We start from the raw sequence: 21,688 nt of genomic DNA on the forward strand, positions 1-21,688 counted from the left end.
GTGCAGGCGAAATCTAAAAAGGCTTTGTTGATTTGGAATGCCTTTATCAGAGTACTACATACGAACCAATGCAACACTTCCAGTTCCTGGCACCAAGGTAATATTAGCTATACCTCTCCCAAACCTGCATGGGTTGTCTTTAAAATAGCAGCTCTGAATATAATTTTGAAATGTAACCATTCTTCCCAAATAGCTTACGAGTTCTGAATATACAAATATTTTCATCTTGAATAAGTTTTTCAATTTTGTCATTCATTCATTAATTCAGCTAATCAAAAACTTCTAATTTAGTAAGCTGGGCTGCACTGCATACAGGAAAGCTACTTGTTGGTAGCTGCAGAGCGACCAGTAACTCATTAGCTACTCGTAAGAGATGCCTGTCATAGATTGTAAAGTATTACAACTCTTTTAAAGCAGCAGGCTTATGGAGTCACCACAACTTGGATATGGATCCTCCATTTAGTATATTAACTGCCACTGCTGTTAGATGTACTCTCATTAATTTATAAGCAAAGTAAGCTTTTTTGTAACAAAAGGATTCTTAGTAAAAATGTTCAGTATATCTAGCTCAAAGTCTTTGATTCACAATGTGCGACCAATTCGCTAATAACAAGCCCTGGAAGCAGGACATCTTGCTTCCTTTGGGACATCAACACATTTTTCAAAGATCTTCACATTGTGGAATTGTAAGATTTCCAGTGTCAAACCACCAAACAGAGTCTGAAACTGGATGTAGAAGCCAATACCATTGCTTACCTGATAAGTCAGTCTAATTACTGCAAAGGCGTTCAGAAAGAATGGTTGGAGAAATTGTGTAATAATGAGAATCAAGCCTCTCTTTCCCAAATGGGAGCGGTGAGAAGCACTGTCATGGGTGCCCATCTGATCTTTTCTACCACAAGGCATGATTGGAAGCGTGATGGAAAGCATATGCAAAAATCCCTAACCACTCTATCAACAGGGCATTGCTTAGTGACAGGTGTAACTACAATGATTGTGAAACCTAGATTGTGAGGGAGTACTATAGTTATCATTGTTGTGACAATTGTGAATCTGCCTCTTTTACTAGTTAGCAGTCTAAAGAGGATAAGTGAATCTGTAATACACAGACAAATGCTGATAACATGCTAACAACTTCTTGCCACAAACCTGATGCCAAATGCTGGAACTTTGAAATAGTAAATTTTTCCACTGGCCACAAACCCCAGGTACTTGCGGTGAGTTAGATGCAAAGAACATAGGAAAGAAGCAGTCTTAATATCAAACATTTCTGAGTTGTCTTCTTGCTGCAATAACTGATTGAGGAACTTTCACGCACATCATTTTGAAATTGACTGTAATCCTGTTATCAGTTGAGATTTTAGGTCTACTATGTGCCTCAGGATTTCAATCTTAAGGCATGGAAAAGAATGCTGAGCTCAGCCTTTTTTTCTCCATTTTCTGCAGCTGGTAACAGTCTGAAAGCATGTTTTGCAGGAAGGCAGTAATCGCATCCAGCGATAACGTAAATGGGCTCCATTTGTTTCGTAATGCTTTGGACAATGAAGCAATGGCACTGTGTGAAATTTTCTGCAGAATCTGTTCAACTTTTCCATCAACCGAGGTGTGACCACCCAGATTTTGATTTAGTCAATGAGATTTGTACCATAAATACTGTTTTAGAAAGGAAAGATTTAGAAAAGATAAATTGGCTTTGTTCTGCACATGATCAAGTATATATGAGGGAGCCTTCACCTTTCACCTGCAAGGTTACCTCATGGAGTAATGCCACTAGTTCTATTACCTTATTTCAAGACAATATCCCATCTGGCAGGAAGGTGCCTAATAAGAAAAGTTTCCACCAGTGCCCCCTTCTGAAGGATCAATGCGGCAAAGGTTTAGGCATTAGCCTCACTTTCTACAGGAATCAGATATGCCAAAATGTAAACCTTCATCCTCTTCTAAATCTGTGTCCCTTACAAATGGATTGCATTGGCAACTCAGGATTTTGTACAGCACTACGTCCTCTCTAGTAAGGAAAAAGACCCAAGTTCTTCAAATATGGCATCTACAAAACTCAGCTTTGTGTTTTTTTAAACTTGTGGATTCAAACATTCACTTTAGGAAGAGCGTGCCCCCAGGTGTCGTGTGTCTAAGTCAATATTACATTTTCAATGCCCAATGTCTGGTAGTTAGGCTCTCTCCTCAGTGTGTGTCTGATTGTGTGCTTGAAATCAATCGACAAAAACATGAAGAGGTATCCTGATGTGCACCTTTTATTCAATGTGGAATACAGCGGGCTTCTTAGTGTCTCTATTTATGGTGGAGTATCTGACACCCATCCTCATCCTCTCTACTCAGAATTGAGGATTTTTCAGCATGCATGTTTGTTTCTGAATCTATCTCACATAGGAGTGTGGTCCACCTTTGGAAGCTATTCCTCTTCTTGGAGTTAAGCCAACCAGCTCCAGGCCAGCCCCCAGTGCCTTTATTTGTCAGTGTGGAATGTGCAGGGTTACTTTCTTTGAGAGGCCTGGGGCTTTCTGCCTCTATAGTTCTGACAGTTACAGGTTTAGGGTATGAGCTTCACTTCTCCACATCAATTTAGATATTGCCAGACAGCTCAATGTGCTGTTTGCATAAGCTTCCATTTTACCAACTCTCAAAAAGGTTCCATAGGACCAATACCTCAAAAGTATATAAATCATTTAAACATATTGTTTGTATTCAGACAGTGTTTTCCCTGTAGTTTCAAGGTAAGCGTTCATTTTAGCAATATAAACGTAAATGTTCTATTTTTGGTAAAAAAATAGCCAGTTGCCTTCAGAAGTCCACAGTTGAAGAGAATAAAATGACTAAATGACAGATACTAGCTATCTTGTTTTGGAACAAGTCTTGCTGTACCATCCTAAGTCATATGTATTTAACTGCACAGCCCAGTGGAAGACTACCTAAAGATCTTTCTGTAGTGGAGGGTCAAAGGCATGGAAAATGGAATGAGACTAAGGAATTGGTATCTTAGTAGATGCTATACTATACATTTGGTTTTTATATATTTCAATTCAGTTTGCAGTTAGAAGAGTAAGAGAAATAGGGGGCTGGTCAGTATTCACTTAATTTAAATTCACAACCAAGGCCTCCCTATCCAAGCTCAGTAAATTACATGAGACCACATAACTAAATGTGCTTTATAATCTTCCTACAATAGTTAATTATGGTTTCAACTAAGCAACAGGATTGCTTAGGATAGCAGAAGTGATAAGATTATACACACTCTACAGTACAAAACACAAAAGTACCTAGAAATGTATAGTGTGTGTCAGATGCAACACCAATTTATGATTTGCTATTGCAATCAGATTTGATTAACGTGATATGGAAAATTATCAGCAACTATATTCAGCAAAAGTAAAGTCAAACTAGAACTTGGTATGACAACTTAAGGTGAAATGAATAAGAGAACACAGGCACACGTGAGAAAGACCATAAGAAGATCAATGTGAGATTTATTTTCTGGCCATATCTGGGTGCATTCAGAATCACTTCCTTCTATAATATACTACTGCTTTGGCAGGGACGACAATAATCAGCTATAAGTAATCACCCAATGGAACTGGTACCAAAAAGTATGGCAAATGGGAAAACTTTCAAGTGAAAGGAATTTTAAAGTACAAATGACCATAAATTTTATATTAGTGACTTACCTTGACAAGCTTTGCCAGCCTGACAATGAGTCATGTGGTTGAGGACATTCTTCATGGTGCGGCAATGGGGGAGAGAACAGTCTCGAACCTCTCCATTTGCCTGTTCTCGTCGCTGACACTTGTGAGCATGAAGCAGTAGAACCAGCTGCTGCTGTATAAGTTTTCGTTTCTCTGGGTCAGCAGTAGGTCCTGTTCCAATTGATGGCGCTGTTCCAAGACCCACTTGTACCTGGGGTTGCATCTGAGAAAAAGAGAAAGCCTGTTTACATCCAACCAAGTTTATCATTCAAAGATAAAAAAAATGTCCAAAGGATGCACTTCATCCCAAAATGTATCTACTCAAAAAGTCCGAAGAAGATATGTCCTTTTGTCCTGTTTACAAGCACGATCCAACCACTGATCCACCCACAATGTACTGTATAGTGTTTTTCAAAGAGATTATCTCTAGGTAAAGTGCTTCGGGTTTCAGTACAAGAGCCTGCTTATTCAATATTTAAGACTCAACAGCCCAGCAACAGAAACACTCTAAAGTCATTAAGCAACATTTATTGTACCCTCCAGGTGCATAAGCTGGGCAAAGTCAGCTTCTGACCCTAATGTCAAAAAACCTTTTGTATTTTCCTCCGCTGCCTAGGTCCTTTTTCCATTTGTTTAAGAAAAACCTTATGCAGGGTTCCCTAAAATTCTTTATTTTGTAAATGCTGCAGTTATGCAAACCCATCTTGCAGTCCTTACACTATCATACCAACTTCTATGTTAAGTCTTTGGATCTGAACAATGTCACACTACCTTACGTTTCAAACATATGAAGGATCGCTTCTGAATGCATCCAATTTATGGAATAGTACAGGTGGAAGAACGGTGGCAATCATGTCCTTTTTCATCTATTCTGGGCTATTTGCTGCCCATTTTCCAAATTCTTTTTTTTTATTCCAAATTTCCAAGCATCCATGTCGGGAGGGTGGTTAGGAAGACCAGCAGAATGTTAATTTTCAAGTCAACATGACTAACATTGGTTAATAACCTTTTTTCAACCTTTTGACAATTCAGGCCAAATGACACAAACCTTTTATTTTTATAGAACAGTTAATGAATATATTTTTAATATTTAAATCACCCACTGATTTTTACTAGTTGTATTACCATGATAATTGTACAGAAATGGACAATAGTATTCCATAACGTTCAGTCACACAAGTATTATTAGAAGTCTGCATAACTCTTCTGGTGGCCACGGAACTCCCTGGGCCAACTAATGATCTACAGAAAGGCATCTACACTACAGAAACGTAGCACTGGAATGGACGTCCACCCATTATATAAATATACAGGGATTACAAATGATCTCCCAAATGTGACAGCTCTATTGTCTCCCTAGAATCATACTGTTATTGCATTTATATTCTTAGACGCAGGACTTTTACATTCCTTACAAAGGTTTGCCAATAAATATACCAAAGTAGTCTCATCCATATAGTTTTTCTTTTCTTTAAATCAAGAAATTTGTCAGTCGTGGGATCACATTTGTAAGGAAGTGCCTCCTTGGCATGGTTACCACCTGACTTTTTGCCTTTGCTGATGCCAACTTATGATTTGAAAGTGTGCTGAGGCCTGCTAATCAGGCCCCAGCACCAGTGTTCTTTCCCTAACCTGTACTTTTGTTTCCACAATTGGCACACCGTGGCACCCAGGTAAGTCCCTTGTAACTGGTACCCCTGGTACCAAGGGCCCTGATGCCAGGGAAGGTCTCTAAGGGCTGCAGCATATCTTACGCCACCCTGGGGACCCCTCACTCAGCACAGACACACTGCTTGCCAGCTTGTGTGTGCTAGTGGGGATAAAAAAGACTAAGTCGACATGGCACTCCCCTCAGGGTGCCATGCCAACCTCACACTGCCTATAGGTATAGGTCAGTCACCCCTCTAGCAGGCCTTACAGCCCTAAGGCAGGGTGCACTATACCATAGGTGAGGGCATAAGTGCATGAGCACTATGCCCCTACAGTGTCTAAGCAAAACCTTGGACATTGTAAGTGCAGGGTAGCCATAAGAGTATATGGTCTGGGAGTCTGTCATGCACGAACTCCACAGCACCATAATGGCTACACTGAAAACTGTGAAGTTTGGTATCAAACTTCTCAGCACAATAAATGCACACTGATGCCAGTGTACATTTTATTGTAACATACACCCCAGAGGGCACCTTAGAGGTGCCCCCTGAAACCTTAACCGACTACCCGTGTAGGCGGACTAGTTTTAGCAGCCTGCCACAAACCAAACATGATGCTGGCCCCATGGGGAGAGTGCCTTTGTCACTCTGTGGCTAGTAACAAAGCCTGTACTGGGTGGAGGTGCTTCTCACCTCCCCCTGCAGGAACTGTAACACCTGGCGGTGAGCACCCCAGGGCACTCCAGCTAGTGGAGTTGCCCGCCCCCTCCGGCCACGGCCCCACTTTTGGCGGCAAGGCCGGTGGAGATAATGAGAAAAACAAGGAGGAGTCACTGGCAAGCCAGGACAGCCCCTAAGGTGTCCTGAGCTGAGGTGACTAACTTTTAGAAATCCTCCATCTTGCAGATGGAGGATTCCCCCAATAGGGATAGGAATGTGCCCCCCTCCCCTCAGGGAGGAGGCACAAAGAGGGTGTACACACCCTCAGGGCTAGTAGCCATTGGCTACTAACCCCCCAGACCTAAACACACCCCTAAATTCAGTATTTAGGGGCTCCCCAGAACCTAGGAAGAAGAGGACTTCTGAACTGAAAAACCTGCCGTGAAGACGGAGACACCAACTGCTTTGGCCCCAGCTCTACCGGCCTGTCTCCCCACTTCTAAAGACACTGCTCCAGCGACGCGTTCCCAGGGTCCAGCAACCTCTGAAGCCTCAGAGGACGACCCTGCATCTAGAAGGACCAAGAACTCCCGAGGACAGCGGCTCTGTTCCCCAAAGACTGCAACTTTGCAACAAAGAAGCAACTTTGAAACAACACATGCTTCCCGCCGGAAGCGTGAGACTTTGCACTCTGAACCAGACGCCCCGGCTCGACTTGTGGAGAACAAACACCACAGGGAGGACTCTCCGGCGACTACGAGACCGTGAGTAGCCAGAGTTGACCCCCTCCCCCCCCCCCCCCCCGAGTCCCCACAGCGACGCCTGCAGAGGGAATCCCTAGGCTCCCCCTGACCGCGACTGCCTGCTTCAAAGACCCGACTCCTGGTAAAGACTCTGCACCTGGAACCCCCAGGACCTGAACGATCCGACCTCCAGTGCAGGAGTGACCCCCAGGTGGCCCTCTCCCTTGCCCAGGTGGTGGCTACCCCGAGGAGGCCCCCCGCTTGCCTGCATCGCTGAAGAGACCCCTTGGTCTCCCATGGATTCCTATTGCAAACCCAACGCCTGTTTGCACACTGCACCTGGCCGCCCCGCGCCGCTGAGGGTGTACTTTTTGTGTTGACTTGTGTCCCCCCCAGTGCCCTACAAAACCCCCCTGGTCTGCCCTCCGAAGACGCGGGTACTTACCTGCTGGCAGACTGGAACCGAGGCACCCCCTTCTCCATTGAAGCTTATGCATTTTGAGCACCACTTTGACCTCTGCACCTGACCGGCCCTGAGCTGCTGGTGTGGTAACTTTGGGGTTGCTCTGAACCCCCAACGGTGGGCTACCTTGGACCCAAGCTTGAACCCCGTAGGTGGTTTACTTACCTGCAAAAACTAACTAACACTTACCTCCCCCAGGAACTGTTGAAAATTGCACTGTCTAGTTTTAAAATAGCTATATGTCATTTGTGTGAAAACTGTATATGCTATTTTGCTAATTCAAAGTTCCTAAGTGAAGTACCTTTCATTTAAAGCATTACTTGTAAATCTTGTGTTGGTCCCTGTTAGCATTTCTTTTAGAATTTAAATGTTTTGTAAAAGTTTGAATTAAGTTCTAGAAATAGTTTTAGATTCTTAAAAAGTATTCTAACTTTAAGAAACATAATGTCTAATGCAGATGAGAATGTGATGGAACTCGACATCACCCCTTACCTGAATCTTAGGATGAAAGAGTTAAGGTCTCTCTGCAAAATAAAAAAAGATTAGAACTGGTTCAAACCCTACCAAATTACAGCTCCAGGAGCTTTTGGCAGAGTTTGCCAAGAACAACCCCTCTGAGGATGAACTAGTGATGTGGAGGAAGTCCCACCTCCAGTCCTAGTTAGGGAGACCAGGGCTCCTCAAGCCCTGGTCCCAAATGTGATAGTCAGAGATACTGGTTCTCTCACAGGAGGGTCCAGCACCTCTGGAATCACTGAGGACAGCCTCAGTGAAGATGACCTACTGTTAGCCAGGATGGTCAAAAGATTGGCTTTAGAGAGACAGCTCCTAGCCATAGAAAGGGAAAGACAAGAGTTGGGTGTTGGTCCCATCCATGGTGGCAGCAACATAAATAGGGTCAGAGATACTTCTGACATGTTGAAAATCCCTAAAGGGATTGTAACTAAATATGAAGATGGTGATGACTTCACCAAATGGTTCACAGCATTTGAGAGGGCTTGTGCAACCAGAAAAGTGAACAGATCTCACTGGGGTGCGCTCCTTTGGGGAATGTTCACTGGAAAGTGTAGGGATAGACTCCTCACACTCTCTGGAAAAGATGCAGAATCCTATGACCTCATGAAGGCTACCCTGATTGAGGGCTTTGGATTCTCCACTGAGGAGTATAGAATTAGGTTCAGGGAGGCTCAAAAATCCTCAAGCCAGACCTGGGTTGATTTTGTTGACTACTCAGTGAAAACACTGGATGGTTGGATTCAAGGCAGTGGTGTAAATGATTATGATGGGCTGTACAATTTGTTTGTGAAAGAACACCTGTTAAGTAATTGTTTCAATGATAAACTGCATCAGCATCTGGTAGACCTAGGACCAATTTCTCCCCAAGAATTGGGAAAGAAGGCGGACCATTGGGTCAAGACTAGGGTGACCAAGACTTCCACAGGGGGTAACCAAAAGAAAGGGGTCACAAAGCGTCCCCAGGGGAAGAGTGTTGAGACATCCAAAGGGAAAAATAGTAAAGAGTCTTCTACAGGGCCCCAAAAATCTGCTCAGGAGGGTGGGCCCAGATCCTCTTCACAATCCAATTTTGGGTACAAGGGAAAGAACTTTGATCCCAAAAAGGCCTGGTGTCGTAGCTGTAATCAGCCTGGACACCAAACTGGAGACCAGGCCTGTCCCAAGAAAGGTTCCACTTCTAACTCTACTCCAGCTAACACTGGAATTGCCAGTCTCCAAGTGGGATCAACAGTGTGCCCAGAGCAAATCAGGGTTCACACTGAAGCTACACTAGTCTCTGAGGGTGGGGTGGATTTAGCCACACTGGCTGCCTGGCCCCCTAATATGCAAAAATACAGGCAGCAACTCTTAATTAATGGGCAAAGTTTAGAAGGCCTGAGGGATACAGGTGCCTGTGTCACCATGGTGACAGAGAAACTGGTTTCCCCTGGTCAATACCTGGCTGGACAAACTTATCCAGTCACCAACGCTGACAATCAGACTAAAGTACATCCCATGGCTATGGTAACTTTAGAGTGGGGAGGGGTCAATGGCCTGAAACAGGTGGTGGTCTCCTCAAATATCCCTGTAGAGTGTTTACTTGGAAATGACCTGGAGTCCTCAACATGGGCTGAGGTAGAACTCAAAACCCATGCAGCCATTCTGGGTATCCCTGAACTGGTGTGTGTCAAGACAAGGGCACAGTGCAAGGCTCAGGGTGAAAAAGTGGTGTTGGAGCCGGGAAAAAGGGCCCAACGCTCCAAGAGAAAAGGAAAGAAGACTGGGGAACCAGCTTCAACACAACAAGAAAAAGAGAACCTCTCTTCCCAGGTGAACTGTACCATATGTCTATATGTGATGATATCCAGGTCCTATTTGTCCGATGCTATTTTCGGCCATCGATGAAAGAATGTTTGGAACTGTTTTCCCCACTGGATGGTGTATTCAGTACCAGACAGAACATTGTCAGTGTAGGTGAGCTAGCGCAAGGGCTACTGACAGGGTTGATAAGTGAGATACTTGTCAACTGATAAGTGTCTTTCGTGGGTCCCTCTAAAGATTGTTTCTTTCAAAATTGTAATTGTAGCCTTCTATTAAAAATCAGGAAGAAAAAAACAAACTCATTTCTCGTTTGCCACAGGAAGCTGGAAGCGTTTGGTCGCTCGCTCCGAAGGGTATGGAAACCACCAAAATTCATCTGGTGGGGAAATCCAACAGCAGTGGGTATAATATGCCTGATAGGTCTAGTGCTAGAGCTAAATGGACCTGACCAATGCTCTGAAGTTGGAGGAAGAGTGGTGTAATTTCTCCAAATATTGCCCCTTCGTATATTAACTGTTGTAGACATGCTCATATTAGTACCTTAATGCTGGACACTAAATTATCCTGGATTGTGTGTGTTTTGTTTTTGTTAACAATTACGTGCTTTTCGTCTTAATTTGTATTGTCATCATGGTCGAGGAGGCAGATGTAAACGACTGGGCTGAAATAGATGTTTGTTGTTGACAGGGCCTTCGTCGTAGACGTGGCCGCGTAGAGGATGGAGTCATAGACAAGGCCATCGTCGACAATGGAGATGGAGATGAGGACATCATAGATGTGGTTAGGTAGACTAAATCATTGTAGACAAGGCCGTCGTAGTAGACAACCTTCACAGACGAGGCTGTTGCAGACGAACATCGTAGTTGAGACTGTCATAGGTGATTATTATAGATGAGGCTGTCAGTCGACCATCATAGACGAGGCAGTCGTGTATGACTGTCATAGACCATCATAGATGAGGTCGCCGTAGACGACCATCGTAGATGAGGTCGCCGTAGACAACCATCGTAGATGAGGTCGCCGTAGACAACCATCGTAGATGAGGTCGCCGTAGACAACCATCGTAGATGAGGTCGCCGTAGACAACCATCGTAGATGAGGTCGCCGTAGACAACCATCGTAGATGAGGTCGCCGTAGACAACCATCGTAGATGAGGTCGCCGTAGACAACCATCGTAGATGAGGTCGCCGTAGACAACCATCGTAGATGAGGTCGCCGTAGACAACCATCATAGATGAGGTCGCCGTAGACAACCATCGTAGATGAGGTCGCCGTAGACAACCATCGTAGATGAGGTCGCCGTAGACAACCATCGTAGATGAGGTCGCCGTAGACTACCATCGTAGATGAGGTCGCCGTAGACTACCATCGTAGATGAGGTCGCCGTAGACAACCATCGTAGATGAGGTCGCCGTAGACAACCATCGTAGATGAGGTCACCGTAGACAACCATCGTAGAGGAGGTCGCCGTAGACAACCATCGTAGAGGAGGTCGCCGTAGACAACCATCGTAGATGAGGTCGCCGTAGACAACCATCGTAGATGAGGTCGCCGCAGACAACCATCGTAGATGAGGTCGCCGTAGACAACCATCATAGATGAGGTCGCCGTAGACAACCATCATAGATGAGGCTGTCGTAGACAACCATCATAGATGAGGCTGTCGTAGACAACCATCATAGATGAGGCTGTCGTAGATGACCACCGTCGCAGATAAGGCCGCCGTAGACAACCATCATAGATGACGTCGCCGTAGACAACCATCATAGATGACGTCGCCGTAGACAACCATCATAGATGAGGTCGCCGTAGACAACCATCATAGATGAGGTCGCCGTAGACAACCATCATAGATGAGGTCGCCGTAGACAACCATCATAGATGAGGTCGCCGTAGACAACCATGGTGGATGAGGCTGCTGTAGACATCCGTCATCGACCACTGCAGATGACTGTCGCCGGCGACCACTGCAGATGACTGTCGCCGGCGACCACTGCAGATGACCGTCGCCGGCGACCACTGCAGATGACCGTCGCCGGCGACCACTGCAGATGACCGTCGACCACTACTACTATAGATGACCGCTGCCGACGACCACTACTACTATAGATGACCGCTGACGACGACCACTACTACTATAGATGACCGCCGACGACGACCACTACTACTATAGATGACCGTCGCCGACGACCACTACTACTATAGATGACCGTCGCCGACGACCACTACTACTATAGATGACCGTCGCCGACGACCACTACTACTATAGATGACCGTCGCCGACGACCACTACTACTATAGATGACCGTCGCCGACGACCACTACTACTATAGATGACCGTCGCCGACGACCACTACTACTATAGATGACCGACGACCACTACTATAGATGACCAGCGCCGACGACCACTACTAAAGATGACCGTTGCCAACGACCACTACTGCAGATGACTGTGGCCGACGACCACTACTGCAGATGACCGTCGCAGACAACTGTCGTCACTGATCGTAGACTACCGCCATCAACGACCACTGTAGATGACCGTCATAGACGAGGATATCTTAGATGACCATCAGACGATGCAGTCGTAGATGAGGACCTTTCTAGACAAGGCCATCATAAACAAGGTAATAATAGTTGACAGTCATCAATGATGTCATCATAATTCTTGTTAATTATGATTTTACAGGCGGTTTTTAGACACCCCATAGTCAGGTTATGAGGATCTCTCTGATGAAGTGTCAGGGTTGAACAGGAAGTTGAGGGTCTTTTTTTCCAAATTTTCTCTCTGTGAGCTATGCCTTATGAAGTCTTGTTTCAAGTCTTTTAAAGGCTTTTCTGCCCGCATTCTAGGAGCCTGGCGCAACGTCTCTCTGACCTCTCCTGTGAGGTGAAGGAATCCTCACTGTCCTCATCATTAGTGTCAGATTTAAGATTTTGTAGTCCCAATTATAGCCTCATCTTTCAGAATGTGAGAGTATTTGAGGAAAAAGGTTAGACATATTTTTGTAGTCCTTTACCTTGTTTTCTGCTACTCCGACATTAGTTCCAGGGTTAGAGAAATGAAACATGAAATATAAGCTTGGATGATCCAAAAAGAAGTAAAAGCTGAAGAACTGAGCAGGAAGAGTTCCTTCACACTCCGTGCGGTAGAAAATCTATGGGACTCAGCCACTGTTGGGAGTGATCTGGCAGGTGCTGTCGCTTGACTGGTTATTGTTCAATTTTGGTCCTTTTTTAAAAAGGACATGAATAGGCTACTAAACTGACTTCTTCCACTGCCACTATAGCCTATGATAGTGATATATGGAAAATGTCACTTACCCAGTGTACATCTGTTTGTGGCATGTTGTGCTGCAGATTCACATGCTATGCATATCGATTCCGACATCTAGTGTTGGGCTCAGAGTGTTACAAGTTGTTTTTCTTTGAAGAAGTCTTTTAGAGTCACGGAATCAAGTGACTCCTCTTCTTGGTTCCATTGCGCATGGTCATCGACTCCATTGTTCGATTGTTTTCCCGCAGAGGGTGAAGAAAGGAGTGATAAAGTATATAAGCAAAAAAAGAGATGTCCATGCAAATGTAAATGTATATACATATATATATGTACAAATGTGTTAACTTAAACGACTACAGGCTTCCGGGGAGGAGGGAGGGTGCATGTGAATCTGCACCACAACATGCCATGAACAGATGTACACTGGGTAAGTGACATTTTCCGTTCGATGGCATGTGATACACATGCTATGCATAGACTGCACAGCAGTTTGCCCTCCCAAAAGTTGAAGTTGTTTGAAATAATGTTCTGAGGACAGCTTGTCCTACTGCGGCTTGTTGTTGTGAGAAAACATCCACACAGTAGTGTTTAGTAAATGTATGAGGTGTTGAGCATGTAGCTGCTTTACATATATCAGCCATTGGTATGTTTCCTAAAAAAGCCATTGTTGCACCTTTCTTTGTTGTAGAATGTGCTTTAGGAGTGATTACAAGTTGTCTTTTTGCTTTGATATAGCATGTTTGTATACATCTAACAATCCATATTGCTAAACCTTGTGTTCATATAGGATTGCCTGTATGTGGTTGTTGGAAAGCTACAAAAAGTTGTTTTGTTTTCCTAAATTGTTTAGTTCTATCTTCGTAGTACATTAGAGCTCTTTTGAGATCTAATGTATGTTGAGCTCTTTCTGCCACAGAATCTGGCCGTGGGAAGAAGACTGGCAGTTCCACTATTTGATTGATGTGAAATGGTGAGACTACTGTTGGTAGGAATTTTGTATTTGTTCTTAGTACAACTCTGTGTTGTGTACTTGGAAAAAAGGTTCTTCAAGAGTAAAAGCTTGTATTTCACTTACACTTCTTAAAGAAGTAATTGCCACAAGGAAGGCAACTTTCCATGTTAGAAACTGAATTTGGCAAGAGTGCATGGGTTTAAAAGGTGGTCCCATAAGTCTGGAAAGCACTATATTTAAATTTCAAGATTGAGCTAGTGGGGTTCTTGGTGGAATTATGTGTTGTAAGCCTTCCATGAAAGCTTTAATAACAGGAACTCTAAATAAAGAGCTATGTTGAATAGTTTGTAAATATGCAGATATTGCAGTAAGGTGTATTTTTATTGAGGAGAAAGCTAAATTTGATTTCTGCAAATGAAGTATATAACATACAATGTCTTGTATTGATGCTGAGAGAGGGCCTATGGCTTTAGATTGACAATAATAAACAAATCTTTTCCATTTGTTTGCGTAGCACTGTCTAGTAGTGGGTTTACCTGCTTGTTTAATAACTTCCATACATTGTGATGGGAGTTTTAAATATCCAAATTCTAGGACTTCAGGAGCCAAATCGCTAGATTGAGAGCCTTGGGGTCTGGATGGCTGATGTGCCCATGTTGGTGCTATGAGTATCATGTTGAGTGAAGTTTGACGCAACTTGTTGACCAGAAATGGAAGGAGTGGTAGAGGCGGAAAAGCGTAAGCAAATATCCCTGACCAATTGATCCACAGAGCATTGCCTTTGGACAGTGGATGCGGGTGTCTGGAAGCGAAGTTTTGGCATTTTTTATTTTAGCTTGTTGCGAATTAATTTATGTTTGGCGTTACCCACTTTTGAAAGTACGTGAGGGTGAATCTCCCATTTGTGTGTTTGTTGGTGATTTCTGCTGAGAACATCTGCCAACTGATTGTCTATCCGTGAAATGTACTGTGCTAATAGATGAATTTGATTGTGAATTGCCCATTTCCAAATTGTTTGGGCTAGAAGGGACATTTGAGATGAATGTGTCCCTCCCTGCTTGTTGAGATAATACATGGTTGTCATGTTGTCTGTTTTTATAAGAACATTCTTCTGTTTGAGAAGAGGTTGAAATGCTTTGAGGGCATGGAACACAGCTAATAACTCTAAACGGTTTATGTGTAGCTGTTTGTTTGAAATCCCATTACCCTTGAATGTTGTGATCATTTAGGTGAGCTCCCCAACCAATCATTGATGCATCTGTTGTAATTATGGTCTGAGGCACAGGGTCCTGAAATAAACGCCCCTTGATTAAGTTGCTGCGATTCCACCACTGAAGGGACATATGTGTTTGGCAGTCTACCAAAACTAGATCTTGAAGTTGACTGTGTGCTTGTGACCACTGTTGTGCTAGGCACTGTTGTAAGGGCCGCATGTGTAATCTTGCGTTTGGGACAATGACTATGAATGAAGACATCATGCCTAGAAGTTTCATTACAAACCTCACTTGGTAGTGTTGGTTTGGCTGCATGTTTAATGCTATATTTTGGAATGCTTGTACCCTTTGCGGACTTGGAGTGGCAATCACTTTGTGTGTTGAGTGTTGCTCCCAAGTATTGTATCTGGGATGGTTGTAGATGTGATTTTTGGTAATTTATAGAAAACCCTAGTTTGTGTAGAGTTTCTATAACGTATTACGTGTGAAGAAGACACTGTTGCTGAGTGCTGGATTTTATTAACCAATCGTCTAAGTATGGGAATACGTGCATGTGCTGTCTCCTTATATGAGCGGCTACTACTGCAAGGCATTTTGGGAATACCCTTGGGGCTGTTATCCCGAACGGTAGCACCTTGAATTGATAATGCACGCCGTGGATTACAAACCTTAAGTGTTTCCTGTGTGAAGGATGTATGGGTATGTGGAAATATGCATCTCAGATCTAACGTTGACATGTAGTCCTGTTTTTTGAGCAAGGGAATCACGTCTTGAAGTGTTACCATGTGGAAGTGATCTGATTTGATGTAGAGATTCAGCGTTCTGAGGTCTAATATGGGTCTCAACGTTTTGTCTTTCTTTGGAATTAGGAAATATAGTGAGTAGACACCTGTTCCTTTTTGATGGTTGGGTACTAATTCTATTGCTTGTTTTTGTAACAATGCTTGGACTTCTAGTTGCAACAGGTCTAAGTGTTGTTTGGCCATTTTGTGTGCTCTTGGGGGCACATCTGGTGGGAAATTTATTAATTCTATGCAATAACCATGTTGGATAATGGCTAGGACCCATGCGTCCGTAGTTATGTTTGTCCAGTTTTTGTAGTATGTAGTAAGTCGCCCCCCACTGGTGTTAAGAGTTTGTGACATTGAAGTCACTGTTTTGTTTGACTTGTTTTAGGGCTTTGGAATTTTCCCCGTGCTCTTGGGAATTGTCCACCCCTGTATGAGCCTCTAAACCCTCCTCTCTGGTACTGCCCCTGATAGGTGGGTCTGGTTTGTGAGGTGGAAGGCTCTGGTGTTTGCGTACGAAACCCCCCTCTAAATTGTGGCTTTCTAAATGTGCCTCTGCTTTGTGGGGAGTAGAGCGCGCCCATGGTTTTGGCCGTGTCTGTGTCCTTCTTTAATTTCTCAATTGCCGTGTCCCCCTACGGCCCAAACAATTGTTCCTGGTTAAAAGGCATGTTTAGCACAGCTTGCTTGATTTCCGGTTTAAATCCTGAGCTTCGTAACCATGCATGCCTGCGAATGGTTACCGCAGTGTTGACTGTCCGAGCTGCTGTGTCTGCCGAATCCAATGCGGACCTTATCTGGTTGTTGGAAATTGCTTGTCCTTCTTCAACAACCTGTTAGGCATGTTTCTGGTGTTCCTTGGGCAAGTGCTGTATAATGTGTTGCATCTCGTCCCAGTGTGCCCTGTCGTAGCGAGCCAGTAGGGCTTGCGAGTTTGCGATGCGCCATTGATTGGCTGCCAGTGCTGCCACTCGTTTGCCCGCTGCATCGAACCTCCTACTCTGTCAGGCGGTGGTGCGTCTCCAGACGATTGAGAGTTTGCCCTCTTTCTTGCTGCTCCCATGACCAACGAATCTGGTGTCAGTTTCTGTGTTATAAAAACAGGGTCCGTTGGGGGAGGTTTGTATTTTTTCCTCCACCCTAGGCGTGATAGCCCTTCCTTTCACCGGCTCCTGGAAGACTTGTTTTGCGTGCTTGAGCATGCCTGGGAGCATTGGCAGACTTTGGTAGGAACTGTGGGTGGATGCCAAGGTGTTTAATAGGAAGTCATCCTCTATTGGCTCAGAATGCATTGCTACATTGTGGAATGTAGCTGCCCTTGATAATACCTGCGTGTATGCAGTTCTGTCCTCTGGAGGTGACGGCCTTGTCGGGTAACAATCCGGACTGTTGTCGGAGACCGGTGCATCATATAAGTCCCATGCATCCGGGTCATCCTGTGTCATTCCCGTATGTGTTGGTGACTGCATTGGGGGTGTTGTTACCGGGGACAGCTGTGGTGAATGTAGTGGAGAAGGCTGTGGCGAAAACTTTGGTGGTGGTGTTTTATCTCTTGCCACCTTTGCCTTTGGCTGCATTTCTGACTCCTGAAATGCCAGCTTTCTTTTGATTTTAATTGGAGGAAGAGTTTGAATTTTACCAGTCTCTTTCTGGATATGCAGCCTCCTTTGGGTATGGTCTGGTTCCCCCATACTTATTTCCTGCTCAAATCTATGTTAATGCATTTGGCAGTAAAGTCCTTGCTCTTCCGTGTAAGAGCCTAATTTTGGCTCCGAGGCTGCTTTTTTCCGTACCGAAGGTTTCGAAACAGTCTTTTTCCGGTTCCGAGGTAACTTTTTTCTCCTTGGGTGTGTCGAACTCTCAGTGCCGAGATCGTTCGGAGCCTGAATCTCAACCGGAGTCGGATGTCTTCGGCAGTTGTGTGGCCTTTTTCGGTGCCGATGGTTGGTCACCGTGTTTTCGATGGGTTAAGCCATGGCCTGCTGGCGGTGGCATCCCCTTGGCCTTTATGATGTAGGGTGTGAGTCTTGGACGGGGCAGTTTTACTCACAGTTTTCTGCATAGTCCCCAGTCGCTCACTTTCGGAGTCGTCTGAGTCCGTTCCCTGGATGGAGATTCTTTCCTCCTCTTCGACATTGATCTGTTCTCTTGGTGTCGACGCCATTTGCAGTCTTCTGGCTCTTCGATCACGTAGGGTCTTTTTCGATCGAAATGCCCGACAGGCCTTGCAAGTATCCTCCCTGTGTTCCGGTGATAGACACAGATTACAGACCAAGTGTTGGTCTGTATAAGGATACTTCACGTGGCGCTTCGGACAAAAGCGGAAGGGGGTCCTGTCCATTAGTTTCGACAATGGACGCGGTGGGGCTGACCAGGCCCCGCTAAAGAGTGGAAGCCCCGAAGGGCCGCCGGAGCGCTTCTACTATCGGTGTCGATATACTAACACTAAACCGGTACCGAGCGCGAACAATCCAGTCGAATTTTCGATATTTAGCTAACTTTCCCAATTCGAAATACAGAGCGAACCCGATGGCGGAAAGAAAACAATCTAAGATGGAGTCGACGCCCATGCGCAATGGAGCCGAAAGGGAGGAGTCCCTCGGTCTCATGACTCGAAAAGACTTCTTCGAAGAAAAACAACTTGTAACATTCCGAGCCCAACACTAAATGGCAGGATAATGCACAGCATGTGTAGCTGCAGCTACACGCCATCGAACATATATATATATATATATATATATATATATATATATATATTGCTTTATTAAGTTACTGAGGGACTCAAACTTCATCAACGGGGAATGATTCTAGCATGAGAATCTATGAAAGATCAAATACTGTAGAAATATGACTGCAGCCAACCAGACCACTGCGCAAAAAGTGCAGCATCAATGACCAAGGTGTGAGCTTGTAAAAGTCCTTGCAGCTATGATAAAAAAAATGTAATGCAGATCTATCCATCATGTCATCTGTGAATCATCCCCACTTTTTCCAGGAGGTGCAGCTCACCTTCAATGCATCACTACATGGACCAGAAGGAGTTTGGAAGCAGAGCGGGACCTGCCCTAACCTGTGGGGCACTTATGCCTCTAAGTCTTGCTTTGTGCTGAGGACCTTGGATTGTGGCCCTTGTGGCCATCTCTTGCAGAAGACTGTCTAAACTGACATACGTTGCTCCTGTGATTAGAATGCCCGCTCCCACAACGGTAGTGAATAAAGGAGCATGTAGCCGGTTCCTGGCCAGCAGCAGTTTTAACATGGAGACTTGCAGTTTGTGAGACTTACAAGGGCTATAGGGAAATGAATTATGCTTGTGCTAAACAGGGGTTATCAGCACCTCAGGCTTGATTTGTACTATAGACACCCTAATCTAGGAGAACCTGCATAGCGTTAGCAGAAGAGGGACTAGAGCAAAGGGAAAGCATGGCAGTATTGAAAGGAGCAGCAACCCTTGCACCTATTCATTTAGTTGTGCACATTAGTATTTCCTGTGTAGTATTCAGTTTTATGCATATGCAATACAGTACTTTTATGAAGTAAAGCACAAGGTTGAACAAACAGTTATTGTGCTGCTGGAGGATTGTTGAGTCTTGAGGTTATGCACCCCCACACTACCTCCCATAGCTTCCAAGGTTTCAGATTGCTGTGTGTGACATTTTCATAATTTCAGTGCAATTATGAGTGACATTTCAGTGACTATGAGCAACACTTTCTCGCAAGCAAAAATCAAGCAATGAAGACAAGGGAAACATACATATCAGAAATTACACACATTTGAGCAACAACAAACTCTAAGGTCTTAAAACTGCTGCAAAGTACCAGAAATGCACTCCAGTGCACTCTCAAGTCAACTCTGCCAATGAGAGAACTTAGATGCCAGCAGAGAGCCTGTGCCGTCACAATGCATCCATGTGTGATTTTTGAGCACCAGACTGCAGCTCATCCCCCGCCCCCACGAGCAGCACAACACAGAACTTCAACACTCACAGACCAGTGTCCGTAAATCAGATGGATGGGTTGGCATCAGAAAAGCAGGAGACATATAAGCACCTTTTACTAAGACAAAGATGCATGTTTTGTCTTTGTACTGAGAGTCTCCCGGAATCACAGCAAGACTTCAAGAAAAGGTGTTACTGCCTTAGTTTACATTTCCATTGAGTCAGACACTTCTAAGAAAGTCACTGTAAACTGAGGCCAGGGATGTGGAATTCCTATTGCCCGACACCCGGGACATCTTGTTTGGGGTCAAGGGCAACAAGTTTTTATGTTTACTTTGTCCTTGGGAAAAGTAGGCCCAACCCTCTGCAGCACAAACCCTTTGGCTGCCTGTTTACAGAGATTGGAACTCTCTGCAGTTGAGGTTTCCAAAAGATAATGCTGTTCGAACTTGTATTTATGGTTCATTATTTGAAAGCCTTCATTATTAGGGTGAGTGCTGTAAATAAATGTTTTAAGGTCACACTTCACTACTGACGTTGGTTCCAGTACAAAAAAAAAAAAAATGTGTATACACGTGTTTGAAAACTTTAGGCTACGAGGCTAAGTATAATGCTCCCAGAATGCTCTCTGATTAGATGCAAATGAAGTGTCATTTAGTAAAATGTGTTGATGCATGCTAGTATTTCCCAAAAATATTTCTAATGGAAACTCAGTGTAACCATTTTCAACACGAATATGGGAAGCATGAAAATAAACACTGACGAAGCCAACTGATCTGACATTTTTATAAGTCTTTTAGTTTCATCAATGCGTGTCTTGTTTTGACATGGCTTTTTTAACACTTTATTGTTGTGGGAGCTACCAGGCCCTCAACATTGTAACAAACACTGGCAAAAAAAAAACTAAACATTTTTTTAACTCTAAAAGCACACGTAGCCACAAGTGGCATAACAAAGGCCACGCAGCCGCCCTCCAGGGGGGCCCTTTCAGCACAGCACCTGCCCTGAGTGAGTCTGGAGAGGGGGCTCCTCCATGTTCTTTGCAAAGGGGCACCCTCCAGTTTCGTTACGTCACTGATTGCCACTGTAGTTCCTGACACTGAGCAAAACTACTTTGTGTGCCAATATGCTCCTTGTGGAAGAGCAGAATGCAATCACTCACAGTAAAGCCAGCCAAAAGAGAGAGAAATAGAAGTTCTTATTAAACAAAATGTCTTTGTTAACACCAGACCTAATTAGGGACCAAGACCCACATGTAGGTAGCTTTTTGCATGTCACAAACAGTGACTTTCGCTGTTTGCGATGTGCAAAAAGCACATTGCGATGCACAAACCCAGTTTTGCGATTCAGTAACCTGGTTACCGAATCGCAAAACGGGTTTGCGACTCGCAATTAGGAAGGGGTGTTCCCTTCCTAATTGCGACTCGCAGTGCAATGTAGGATTGTTTTGTGACCACGAACGCGGGCGCAAACCAATTGCAGTTTGCATCCATTTCAAATGGGTGCTAACACTTTCGCAAAAGGGAACGGGTCCCCATGGGACCCCTTCCCCATTGTGAATGTCACTGTAAACATTTTTTCAGAGCAGTCAGTGGTCCTGCGGACCACTGCCTGCTCTGAAAAAATGAAACGAAAACGTTTCATTTTTCGGTTTTGTAATGCATCTCGTTTTCCTTTAAGGAAGCAGTCACAGACATGGTGGTCTGCTGTCTCCAGCAGGCCACCATCCCTGTGAGGGCCACTATTCGCAAGGGGGTCGCAAATTGCGACCCACCTCATGATTATTCACTAGGTGGGCCTTTGCGAAGCCCTTGCGAATCAGGGACACCATCCTACATTCGGATTTGTGACTGGCAAATTGCGAGTCGCTCTGACTCGCAATTTGCGGGTCGCAAATCTGAACCTACCTACATGTGGCCCCAAATTCTTAAAGAAAGTCACAAAAGTGCACCCATGGTATATGTCGTACCCCTATAAAATATTTGT

General features: G+C 44.5%; 1 protein-coding gene across 1 annotated transcript in view; it reads right to left on the reverse strand.

Annotated features, from left to right (window-relative positions):
* CREBBP (CREB binding protein) overlaps window positions 1-21,688 on the reverse strand; it is a 1,321,122-nt gene that overhangs the window by 1,133,063 nt on the left and 166,371 nt on the right. Inside the window, exon 4 of the mRNA XM_069210450.1 lies at window positions 3,684-3,924. Coding sequence (XP_069066551.1) covers window positions 3,684-3,924 — 241 coding nt within the window. The remainder of the gene's footprint in view (window positions 1-3,683; window positions 3,925-21,688) is intronic.

Source organism: Pleurodeles waltl, chromosome 10 (genome assembly GCF_031143425.1).
Source record: "Pleurodeles waltl isolate 20211129_DDA chromosome 10, aPleWal1.hap1.20221129, whole genome shotgun sequence".
In the NCBI taxonomy this organism is placed as follows: domain Eukaryota; kingdom Metazoa; phylum Chordata; class Amphibia; order Caudata; family Salamandridae; genus Pleurodeles; species Pleurodeles waltl.